Source organism: Triticum aestivum, chromosome 3B (genome assembly GCF_018294505.1).
Source record: "Triticum aestivum cultivar Chinese Spring chromosome 3B, IWGSC CS RefSeq v2.1, whole genome shotgun sequence".
NCBI classification, from domain to species: domain Eukaryota; kingdom Viridiplantae; phylum Streptophyta; class Magnoliopsida; order Poales; family Poaceae; genus Triticum; species Triticum aestivum.
In genome coordinates, this window is record NC_057801.1 from 657,816,195 (window position 1) to 657,828,747 (window position 12,553).

A 12,553-nucleotide genomic window follows, 5' to 3' on the forward strand; every position below is an offset into this window, starting at 1 on the left:
CTACAACTATCCCGTATACTTGCGGGTCATCAAGACCTTTTTCTGGCGCCGTTGCCGGGGAGTCATAGCGTGGGGTGAATATTCTCGTGTGTGCTTGTTTGCTTTATCACTAAGTAATTTTTATTTGCTGTTCTTAGTTGTTTTCTATCTTTAGTTATGGGTAGGGAACGCAAAATACCCAAAAAAAATAGTTGTACCTACTTCACCAATGGTTGAAGAACCACTCAAAATCTATCACACTATTGAAGCTTTTTACTTGGATCATCTTCGATCCCTTTGTGCTTGTGCTGAAACACTAACTAGCTTAGTTGAGGGCAAATCTTTAGATGAGCATGCTTGTTATGTGCGACACCTTATATCGGAAAAAGGGAAACTATTATGGGATCAAATTCAACGTTTGCAATCCTATGCTTGGACTTTATGTGAATTATATGATATTACTTGTTGTTCTGAAAACCCTAAGAAACACCTTCCCTACCAATGTGAGTTTGATAATGGGATTGTATCTTCATATGCTAAGGGTGTTTATAATTACTATGATGTTCAACAAATTGAAGAATTTGTTGATTTTAAGGGTGCTTTTGAAATTCCTTCTTTGATTGAAAAGTATGATGCTACTCTTTACAAATCTGAAAGTTTTGCCATACTTGAATATTGTTATGATAATTATGCTTCTAATGCCTATTTTAAACCATATATTGAGAAATTCTCCGCTGTCCAAGAAGAGATTAATATTTTGCAAGAAGCTATGGAAGAAGAAATTGATGAAACTGTGAGCTCATTGGATGAAAAAGATGATGAGGAGAGCGAAGAACAAAAGGAGGAAGAGCGGATTAGCTACCCGTGCCCACCTTCTAATGGGAGTAACTCTTCAACTCATACATTGTTTAATTCCCCTTCGTGCTTACACAAAGGATGATTGTTATGATGATTGCTATGATCCCATTGATTCTCTTGAAATATCTGCTTTTGATGATGCTTGCTATGCTTGTGGCCAAGATGCCAATATGAATTATGCTTATGGAGATGAACTTGCTATAGTTCCTTATGTTAAACATGAAATTGTTGCTATTGCACCCACGCATGATAGTCCTATTATCTTTTTGAATTCTCCCTACTACACTATATCAGAGAAGTTTGTGCTTATTAAGGATTATATTGATGGGTTGCCTTTTACCATTGCACATGATGATTTTGATGAATATAATATGCATGTGCTTGCTGCTCCTACTTGCAATTATTATGAGAGAGGAACTTTATCTCCACCTCTCTATGTTTCCAATACGATAGAATTGCAAGAAACTGTTTATACTATGCATTGGCCTTTACTTTGTGTGCATGAATTGTTCTTCTATGACATGCCGATGCATAGGAAGAGAGTTAGACTTTGTTGTTGCATGATATATGTTACTTTGTGCTCACTACTAAATCACAAATCATTGTTAATTAAAATTGGCTTTGATAAACCTTGGGATCCGGGTGGATTCATTACTTGAGCACTAAATGCCTAGCTTAATGGCTTTAAAGAAAGCGCTGCCAGGGAGACAACCCGGAAGTTTTAGAGAGTAATTTATTTCTGTTGAGTGCTTTTATATAGTTTAAAAACACAAAAATAAACAAGGGAACCTAAAAACTTTTCAAAAAGGAAAGTGAAAGTGAGAAAGACAAGCATTGTTGAAGTGGGAGCTAGCCTTGAACTTTGTTCATGCTCACGGAAACTTTGTGAATCTTAATTACAGAAACATTTCAACAAAAATATTTATCCCCTTGTACAATTCCATTGTATTATAAAAATAATGTGCCAAGGTTTGCCTTTAGGATGTTTACAATGCTTGTTGGTTTGTACGGTGCAGGACAGAAACTTTGGCTGTAGTGCGCGATTTACATTTTTAACTGAAACTTCAATTGGTTCTGATTCCTTTTGCACTGTCTTGCTATACAACTTTTTTATTTTTCCTAATTTTGGTAGAATTTTTGGGGTACCATAAGTATGGTGGATGTTCAGATTGCTACAGACTGTTCTGTTTTTGGCAGATTCTGTTTTTGATGCATAGTTTGCTTGTTTTGATGAATCTATCAAATTATATCAGTGGATTAAGCCATGGAAAAGATATATTACAGTAGACACAATGCAAAAACAAAATATGAATTGGTTTGCAATAGTACTTAGAGTGGTGATTTGCTTTATTATACTAACGGATCTTACCGAGTTTTCTGTTGAAGTTTTGTGTGGATGTAGTGTCTAATCGAGGATGTCTCGATATGAGGAAAAGGAAGAGAGGCAAGAGCTCAATCTTGGGGATGCCTGAGGCACCCCAAGTAAATATTCAAGGAGACTCAAGCGTCTAAGCTTGGGGATGCCCCGGAAGGCATCCCCTCTTTCTTCAACAAGTATCGGTATGTTTTTGTATTCGTTTCGTTCATGCATTATGTGCAAGTCTTGGAGCATCTTTTGCATTTAGTTTTCACTTTTATTTTATGCACGATGCTCGTATGAGATAGTCCTTGGTTGATTTATAGAATTCTCATTGCACTTCACTTAAATCTTTTGAGTATGGCTTTATAGAATGCTTCACGTGCTTCACTTATATAATTTGAAGTTTGGATTGCCTGTTTCTCTTCATATAGAAAACCGCCATTTGTATAATGCTCTTTTTCTTCACTTATAATTGTTAGACCATGGGCACATCTTTTGTAGAAAGAACTATACTCTCTTTCTTCACTTATATCAATTTAGAGAGATGACAGGAATTGGTCATTCACATGGTTAGTCATAAAATCCTACATAAACTTGTAGATCACTGAATATGATATGTTTGATTCCTTGCAATAGTTTTGCGATATAAAGGTGGTGATATTAGATCATGCTAGTGGGTGTTTGTGGATTGTAGAGACACTTGTGTTGAGGTTTGTGATTCCCGTAGCATGCACGTATAGTGAACCGGTTTGTGATAAAGTTGGAGCACAATTTTATTTATTGATTGTCTTCCTTATGAGTGGCGGTCGGGGATGAGCAATGGTCTTTTCCTACCAATCTATCCCCCTAGGAGCATGCGCGTAGTACTTTGTTTTCAATGGCTTGTAGATTTTTGCAATAAGTATATGAGTTCTTTATGACTAAGGTTGAGTCCATGGATTATACGCACTCTCACCCTTCCATCATTGCTAGCCTCTTCGGTACCGTGCATTGCCCTTTCTCACCTTGAGAGTTGGTGCAAACTTCGCCGGTGCATCCAAACCCCGTGATACGATACGCTCTATCACACATAAGCCTCATTATATCTTCCTCAAAACAGCCACCATACCTACCTATCATGGCATTTCCATAGCCATTCCGAGATATATTGCCATGCAACTTCCATCATCATCATATACATGACGTGAGCATTCATTGTCATATTTCTTTGCATGATCGTAAGATAGCTAGCATGATGTTTTCATGGCTTGTCCGTTTTTTGATGTCATTGCTACGCTAGATCATTGCATATCCCGGTACACCGCCGGAAGCATTCATATAGAGTCATATCTTTGTTCTAGATATTGAGTTGTAAGTAAATAAAAGTGTGATGATCATCATTATTAGAGCATTGCCCCAGTGAGGAAAGGATGATGGAGACTATGATTCCCCCACAAGTCGGGATGAGACTCCCGACTTTATGAAAAATAAAAGAGGCCAAAGAAGCCCAAATAAAAAAAGAGGCCAAAGAAGCCCACCAAAAAGAAAAAAAGAAAAGAAAAGAAAAAAGGGAAAAAATGAGAGAAAAAGAGAGAAGGGGCAATGTTACTATCCTTTTACCACACTTGTGCTTCAGAGTAGCACCATGTTCTTCATATAGAGAGTCTCTTGAGTTATCACTTTCATATACTAGTGGGAATTTTCATTATAGAACTTGGCTTGTATATTCCGATGATGGGCTTCCTCAAATGCTCGAGGTCTTCATGAGCAAGCAAGTTGGATGCACACCCACTTAGTTTTCAGTTTGAGCTTTCATACACTTATAGCTCTAGTGCATCCGTTGCATGGCAATCCCTACTCACTCACATTGATATCTATTGATGGGCATCTCCATAGCCCGTTGATACGCCTAGTCGATGTGAGACTTTCTCCCTTTTTGTCTTCTCCACATAAGCCCCACCATCATATTCTATTCCACTTATAGTGCTATGTCCATGGCTCACGCTCATGTATTGCGTGAAAGTTGAAAAAGTTTGAGATTATTAAAGTATGAAACAATTGCTTGGCTTGTCATCGGGGTTGTGCATGATTAAATACTTTGTGTGATGAAGATAGAGCAACAGCCAAACTATATGATTTTGTAGGGATAACTTTCTTTGGCCATATAGTTTTGAAAAGACATGATTGCTTTATTGGTACGCTCGAAGTATTATTGTTTTTTATGTCAAATGATAGACTATTGCTTTGAATCACTCGTGTCTTAATATTCATGCCATGATTAAACATATGATCAAGATTATGCTAGGTAGCATTCCACATCAAAAATTATCTTCTTTATCATTTACCTACTCGAGGACGAGCAGGAATTAAGCTTGGGGATGCTGATACGTCTCCGTCGTATCTATAATTTTTGATTGTTCCATGCCAATATTCTTCAACTTTCATATATTTTTGGCAAGTTTTTATACTATTTTTGGGAATAACATATTGATCCAGTGCCCAGTGTCAGTTCCTGTTTGTTGCATATTTTATGTTTTGCAGAAAACCAATATCAAACGGAATCCAAACGGGATAAAAACGGACGGAGAATTATTCTGGAATATTTGGGATTTTTTGGAGGAAGAATCAATGCGAAACAGTCTCCGAGGTGGCCACGAGACAGGGGGGCGCGCCCCCTACTGATGGGCGCGCCCTGGGCTCTCGTGGGCCACCCGTAAGGCGGTTGATGCCCTTCTTTTTCCGCAAGAAAGCTAATTTTACAAGAAAAATCTGGGCGAAAGATTCACCCCAATCAGAGTTACGGATCTCCAGATATAAAGGAAACAGTGAAGGGGTAGAATCAGGGAACGCAGAAACAGAGAGATAGATCCAATCTCAGAGGGGCTCTCGCCCCTCCCACACCATGGGAGCCAAGGACCAGAGGGGAAACCCTTCTCCCATCTAGGGAGGAGGTCAAGGAATAAGAAGAAGAAAGGGGGCTCTCTCCCCCTTGTTTCCGGTGGCGCCGGAACGCCGCCGGGGGCCATCATCATCACCGCGATCTTCACCAACACCACCGTCATCTTCACCAACATCTCCATAACCTCCCCCCCCCCCTCTATCTACAGCGGTCCACTCTCCCGCATCCCTCTGTACCCTCTACTTGAACATGATGCTTTATCCTTCATATTATTAACCAATGATGTGTTGTCATCCTATGATGTCTGAGTAGATTTTCGTTGTCCTATTGGTGGTTGATGAATTGCTATGATTGATTTAATTTTCTTGTGGTTATGTTGTTGTCCTATTGTGCCCTCCATGTCGCGCAAGCGTGAGGGATTCCCGCTGTAGGGTGTTGCAATACGTTCATGATTCGCTTATAGTGGGTTGCGTGAGTGACTGAAACACAAACCCGAGTAAGGGGATTGTTGCGTATGGGATAAAAGGGGACTTGATGCTTTAATTCTATGGTTGAGTTTTACCTTAATGAATCTTTAGTAGTTGCGGATGCTTGCTAGAGTTCCAATCATAAGTGCATATGATCCAAGTAGAGAAAGTATGTTAACTTATGCCTCTCCCACATAAAACTTGCTATCGGTCTAGTAACGCGGTCAATTTCTTAGGGACACTTTCACAACTCCTACCACCACTTTTCCACACTCGCTTTATTTACTTTCTTGCATCTTTATCGAAACAGCCCCTAGTTTATATTTACGTGTTCTTTATTATCTTGCAAACCTATCCTATCACACCTACAAAGTACTTCTAGTTTCATACTTGTTCTAGGTAAAGCGAACGTCAAGCGTGCGTAGAGTCATATCTGTGGCCGATAGGACTTGAGAGAGTATTTGTTCTACCTTTAGCTCCTCGTTGGGTTTGACACTCTTACTTATCGAAAAAGGCTACAACTATCCCGTATACTTGCGGGTCATCAGGTGACTAGTAGTGTTGATTACATCTTGTAGTTGATTACTATAAGATTTATTTGGTGGTAGATTATATGTTCAGAAATACCCCTCTGATATTGAGCATGTTTATCATTTGTGATTAGTTACTTTCGTTCTTGAGGTCACGGGAGAAATCATGTTGCAAGTAATCATGTGAACTTGATATGTGTTTGATATTTTGATGATATGTATGTTGTCATTCTCTTAGTGGTGTCATGTGAATGTCAACTACATGACACTTCACCATATTTGGGCCTAAGGGAATGCATTGTGGAGTACTCCCTCCGTCCCATAATGTAAGACGTTTTTTGATACTACACTAATGTCAAAAAACGTCTTACATTATGGGACAGAGGGAGTAGTTATTAGATGGTGGGTTGCGAGAGTGACAGAAGCTTAAACCCAGTTTATGCGCTATTCCATAAGGGACCGATCGGATCCAAAAGTCTAATGATATGGTTAGAATTTATTCTTAATATTTTTCTCGTAGTTGCAGATGCTTGTGAGGGGGTTAATCATAAGTAGGAGGTTTGTTCAAGTAAGAATAGCACCTAAGCACCGGTCCACCCACATATCAAATTATCAAAGTACCGAACACGAATTACGCCAACATGATGAAAGTGACTAGATGAAATTCTCGTGTACCCTCAAGAACACCTTGCTTATCATAAGAAACCATTTTGGCATGTCATTTGCCTTGAAAGGATTGGGCTACCTTGCTGCATTTTTGTTACTACTATCGTTACTTGCTCGTTACACTATCAAACTACTCTGCTACTTACAATTTTAGCACTTGCAGACAATACCTTGCTGAAAACCACTTGTCATTTCCTTCTGCTCCTCGTTGGGTTCGACACTCTTACTTATCGAAAAGGCTACAATTGACCACATATACTTGTGGGTCATCAGTTATTTGGAACTCGAATATTTTGGCAAGTGCGGGAATGACTTACCATTATTTCTATTGTGCCGCTTCAGGCAATTGGTCAGTGTTGATAAATCCAGCATATTCTTCAGTCCTAATACGAGTGCCGAGTTGAGAGAGCAGATGTGTGTAACTCTGAATGTCATGACTGAGGCCCTAAATGATAAATATTTAGGCTTGTGTGTCTATGTAGGAATGGATAAATCGGGTTGTTTTATGTATTTGATTGATCATATTATAAATAAAATTAGTGGTTGGAAGGAAAAATTGTTATCCGTTGGAGGAAAAAAATAGATTTTCCTCAAGTCTGTTGTTCAAGTCATTCCCACCTATGCAATGTTTGTATTTAAAATTCCTAAAAATTTGCAAATCAATTATTGATGTGATGTCACATATTTGGTAGAGATGTGGACATATTCCCACCTATGCATTGGATGGCTTGATAAAAAATGTGTGTCTCAAAGAATCTGAGGATGTTGCCTAAGCAGGCCTCGCGTCTTCTTGAGAATCCCGACTCTTTATGTGCTACCATTTTGAGAGCCAAGTATTTTTCTCATGGTGACTTAAAAAAAATTGAGGGGGTGATGGCGATTTAATGAACACAATGTTAAAACTATTATTAGCTAGATGGCGGACCATCATTCACCTCCCGTAGGGATTCATGAATTAGCTTGTGAAGAAAAAATGGAAACAATAGAGTAGAAAACAAACTGGCAAAAACAACAAAAACTATTAAAACGGTTGGAAAACAAAATAAAAAACCAGGGAATACTTTTCAAAATCGAGAAAAATGGGGGGCCCAACAACACAAACCCTTTTTTTAAGTAAACAACACACACCCTTGATCCCTTAAAAATAAAAAGTAACACACACGCCCACATATCTAAGGCTAGTCGCAATGAGAAGTATCGACATCATTTATTGTCATGCATGACGTATACAAGTACATCACTTAATTACCATATCATGGTACTCAATCTCATCTCTCCTCATTTAGTTATGTGTTACCTCAACAAAAATGTCTAGTTGGCATGCATGATACTAATTATGATATTTTTATTGTGACCAGTCTATAAGAGCATCTATAGCCGTACTTTGCAAATCTGGCCCCTCAAACGCCCGCGGACGCGCTCAGGGCATCCACGGACACTGATCGGTCATGCCTCAAATAATGCAATCCACATCTGGATACCTCAAATTAGAAACATCAAATCCATATTATTACATGCAAGGTAGCGATCTTTAAACGGAGCTCGTCCGCTCGTCGTGCCCATGTTCGACGGCCGATTGCGCTCCCTAGAGTGTTTGCCCGGTCGCCGGCAAGGTAGAGTAGGGCATGGGATACGAGCCAGCTCACGGGACTCAAGCGCCGCCGTCTACCATGCCTACTCTTCCTCGTCGGAGCCCGTAACCCATTGGGTGCCGGTGAACGTCAGATCGATGATGGATCCGTCCTGGGACGAGCCAGCGACGTCCACCACGACGCGGTTGCGGCGCCCGGACTGGTGCACCGTACGGGGAGCCAGAGAATGTGACTCCGCCTCGCCGACGTCCACCGCGGCAAGCGCTGCCGCCCCCGCTCCCGCTGTCACGCCATGATTGCGTCGGACGACGCCCACGATGTGTCCATGGCATCGGCGCACCAGAGAAGGGGTTGCTCGCCCGTCCACCTCGTTCGGATGCCAGACGGGCCGCATCGCCTCCGGTGAGGCAGCGACGGCTGCCCTAGCGCTGGATCCATGCGCCATTTGGGCGGACGCAATGGATTTTTGAGAAAGGAGTCCGAGCGCTGCCGTGCACGGGCTTCCTCGAGAGTGGCGGAGTGCAAGCCAGACAACCATCTCCTCTTCAGCTCTTCAGGGCCGCGTGGGATGAGCTCAGGGTCAACGGATCTTGAGGTGAAGGACTCAGATCCATTGCCCGCCATACCAGAGACTGCCGGACGGCGCCGGGGACGAGTTTGGGTGCCGGAGAGGAGTGAGTGAAGTGGTTATGGTTCGGTCCGGCGAGCAGATGGGAAGAAATATACGTGAGGTCGGTGGTCCATAGTGGGCCAGGTCCGAGCGCAACCGTATTTGGGCTGAATATGAGGAGTGCCGATCAATCCGAGCGTTTGAGGCCCACTTAAGACGTTTGTCTGGGTCAAAAATTTGTGACCGGATAGTGACTGAGCGGTCCGTCCAGTCATACAAGACGGGTTTGAGGCGTCGGGCTATAGATGCTCGGACTCTGTATCTTAATAAATTTTAGAGGATACGCGGTCGCTAGTTGCTACACTGAGCCAAGAGACAAGAAGACGCCCCGACCAACCAAAAAACTGTCTAGGCGGTACCAGCTTGTCCATTCATTTCTCATCCCCGCAGGTTAATCGGGAGCACTCATTAACCGGCCCTGGTATTGCACTCTCTCAAGCCTGAACCTCCATCCTGCCTTCCACCCCAGAAAGAAAAGAACATGGCAGCTGCGACTGCAAGGCAGCTGTTGGTCCACAGGATCACTTCCTCCTGCTCCTCAGGGACGCTTCCCAAGCACAGTTCCAGCAGCCATGGCCGCTCTGCTTACAGCTCCATGTGCTTCAACAAGGCCGAGAAGCTCCCCAGTTTCAGAGCGAGGGTGTCCGTGAAGCCGCCGCACGCCGTGCCGGGGAAGGGCGGCATTGTGCCGGCCGACGACGACGGGGTCAGCCTCGGCACCGTGAAGCTGCCCGCCAACATCGACGTCGCTCGGTTCGAGGGGTTGCTCTTTCAGGTCAGTACAGTACTAAGCATTCTTTGAGCCGTGTTGGAGTATGATGTCTGCTCTTCTCTCTCTCTCTCTCTCTCTCAGCTTAGAATTCAATACACCCAATTAGAACTGATGTTTGTGTTGAACCTGTTTGTTTGGCAGTGGGGGAACAGTCTCTGCCAAGGCGCCATGTTGCCACTGCCAGTGCCTATCAAGGTATGGCAACCCGAGAACTGACGATGTGGTTTCAAACTTTCAATTGATACTTCAGATTTCTTCAGCTGATACTTCAACTTTCCATGTGCAAACAGGTGGACAAGGTGGAGGGTGGGATCAGGCTAGGGTTCATTGGGATCGACGACGGCGCGACCTCGCTGCTGGCCTACATCGACTGCTTGGTGTCTCCGGCGACCGATGGCTCTGGGTTTGTGTTCCGAGCAATCAGGAACGGTGCTATGAAGGACATGGAGCCGCCTGGGGAGCCCAGGATCATGAGGAGCCTCCTCATGGCGCTTCAGAAGTCCATTCAGATTGCGCAAGTTTGACAAGCCTGTTCAGATTGCGCACATTTGACAAGTCTGTTAAATTGTGCAAGTCTGCCAGTGAAGAAGGAACATGATGCAGCAGGAGTTTCATTCTCTGTTGATACAACTTTGTAATCCCTAGTTTTCAAAGGTCTCCTTTCATGTTCTCTTCCAAGATGAAGATATAAATTCCATTAGAGGAAGTAAAGCTAAACAACTCCACTGTCTTCTCTTTATTCATAATATTTCCTGAAGGACTTCAACAGTTAGACTAATTGGTTGAAATTTTGAGTTACAGAGTACACACGCACACGGTAAAGAAAATATGTCAATATAACAACTGGAGCATTGTCAACCGTCACTTTTAAGTATACATGAACCACTGTCAAATTGGGCTGGAAAAAATCAGCCTAAAACTCAAAGGGCCAACCACTATCTCAAACACAGACGGGCAAACACAGTTTTGATTATGAACTGGAACACGCCTCTAGCTTTGGGAGGACGCTGCGCCATGCATCAGCAATATCTTTAGCTAACTTTGCTTGCCCTTTGGCAAACTCATGGAACGCAAGTCCAATATCAGCTGTTTTCTGCTCCTGGAATCGTGCAAGCTCGTCATTCATCACACTAACTATGTGCTCGTACCTCTCCGTAGCCTCCTCACTGGCTGCTTTCAACTGCATTTATTCACAACAAAACGCCGGTCAAACAAATTAGTAATTCACAATTTCTGCTCGCTCGACATAGCTCCTTAAAATGAATACTTACCTCACTGAACTCAGTTTCCGACTCGGAAAACTTCTCAGGATTCATGAACTTCATTTTTTCACTGCAGTAAGAATAGAATGAGAAAATTTGTAGGTAATAGTACATAATAAACTTCTCAGGGTTCATGAACTTCATTTTTTTCACTGAAGTAGGAATAGGATCGACACTACAAGGACCTTACACCCTGTGTTGTGCTAAGAGATTAGATATTTTATTATTTAACTCTGGAATTTTTAAATTGGTAGGCCCAGTTTTGATTGGTTATTATATCTTGAAAGGTGAAAGAACTCCCTTAGGATATTTTCCCTAAATTATTACACCATGTCACTGAGCACGAAATATGGAACTTGCAATATGCGATACATACAGGTTAAGCTCTTTATACTTCCTCTCCTGGTCCAAGTCAAAGTGCTGCCTAAAAGCATTGGCTCGATCAAGCATAGTGGCCTGCCATGACCATGAGAAAATTAGTCATGACTTCAACTTACTACAAGCATAAATTCTCTATTTGCAGTTAATAGATGGAAGAGAAAGTAACTCACCTTTATTGACTGCACAGCACGCACATAATCTTTCAAAGGTTCTTCAAAATTAAAGAGAAGGTTGTCTGCCTGTAGTAACAGCATATCAACAGCATTAGGTAATAGAAGTAAAAAAAAAAAAGGGCAACCTGGTGCATGTAGCTCCCGCTTGCGCAGGGTCCAGGGAAGGGTCCGACCACTTTGGGTCTATAGTACGCAGCCTTTCCCTACATTTCTGTAAGAGGCTGTTTCCAGGACTTGAACCCATGACCTCATGGTCACAAGGCAGCAGCTTTACCACTGCGCCAAGGCTCCCCTTCCAGCATTAGGTAATAGTACTAACTACAAAATGAATGGCCATATGGTATTTATAATGAAGTGGTACTATCCTAACAGGTTATTGATTACCTCTCTTTGCAGCTTTATTGACAACATTTCTGACTTCGAACCAACTTCAGAAAACACCTTCTCCAACGAATCCCCTTCGCAGGCGCCTAAAAGCTTAATCGCTTTCCCAAAGTCCGCCAAAGATTGCCCAAGTTCTAATGAAAGAAAATCAGAATGGTGTAATTGGTCTTGCAATCCAGTTAAACACTCATAACCAAGAGCAAGTTGAGATATTGTTAATGGCCTCCGAACTGCAGCCTTGTGCTCATTATGATGCCATGTACCAGGTCATCTATTTCTATCTTTTTGGAAGACCAAAATTTTAACAACCATAACATTTTACTGCTATTTTACATCGGGGCTGAACTCAAGAAAGTATTTTTAGGATCAAGATATTTACCTCTGTGCCTTTTTACAAGGCGAAATGCTTGTTTCTGGGCCTCTGCTAGATGATTTTCTAGCTCAAATATGTAATGTTTAAGCTTCTCATATTCAGGAGTAGACTCTTCCACTGGCTTTTCTTTTCCCAAAACAACATCGCTGACTTTTGACTGTACATCCTACAGAAACAATTACCAACTATTAACCAGTGACTGCAGATT

At 42.1% G+C, this 12,553-nt stretch overlaps 2 protein-coding genes across 2 annotated transcripts in view; one reads left to right on the forward strand and one right to left on the reverse strand.

The window, feature by feature from the left end:
- Positions 1-9,357: 9,357 nt before the first annotated feature.
- On the forward strand, positions 9,358-10,515 carry LOC123071511 (uncharacterized). Its single transcript, XM_044495088.1, has 3 exons — positions 9,358-9,775; positions 9,914-9,967; positions 10,063-10,515. The coding sequence occupies exons 1-3, from the start codon at positions 9,482-9,484 to the stop codon at positions 10,294-10,296; spliced, it is 582 nt and encodes a 193-aa protein (XP_044351023.1). The 5' UTR covers positions 9,358-9,481; the 3' UTR covers positions 10,297-10,515.
- LOC123071510 (sorting nexin 1) overlaps positions 10,486-12,553 on the reverse strand; it is a 5,039-nt gene continuing 2,971 nt past the window's right edge. The window contains exons 6-11 of the mRNA XM_044495087.1: positions 12,352-12,511; positions 11,973-12,106; positions 11,586-11,654; positions 11,411-11,490; positions 11,044-11,104; positions 10,486-10,952 (exon numbers count right to left, since the gene is read on the reverse strand). Of these exons, the coding sequence (XP_044351022.1) occupies positions 10,743-10,952; positions 11,044-11,104; positions 11,411-11,490; positions 11,586-11,654; positions 11,973-12,106; positions 12,352-12,511 (714 nt within the window). The 3' untranslated portion in view covers positions 10,486-10,742. The remainder of the gene's footprint in view (positions 10,953-11,043; positions 11,105-11,410; positions 11,491-11,585; positions 11,655-11,972; positions 12,107-12,351; positions 12,512-12,553) is intronic.

Excerpts from the sequence above, each read along its gene's own strand:
- LOC123071511 (XM_044495088.1), top strand. The coding sequence starts at position 9,482 with ATGGCAGCTGCGACTGCAAGGCAGCTGTTGGTCCACAGGATCACTTCC. Across the intron at positions 9,776-9,913 it reads TCGAGGGGTTGCTCTTTCAG|TGGGGGAACAGTCTCTGCCA; the intron begins GTCAGTACAGTA and ends TTTGTTTGGCAG. Across the intron at positions 9,968-10,062 it reads CACTGCCAGTGCCTATCAAG|GTGGACAAGGTGGAGGGTGG; the intron begins GTATGGCAACCC and ends ATGTGCAAACAG.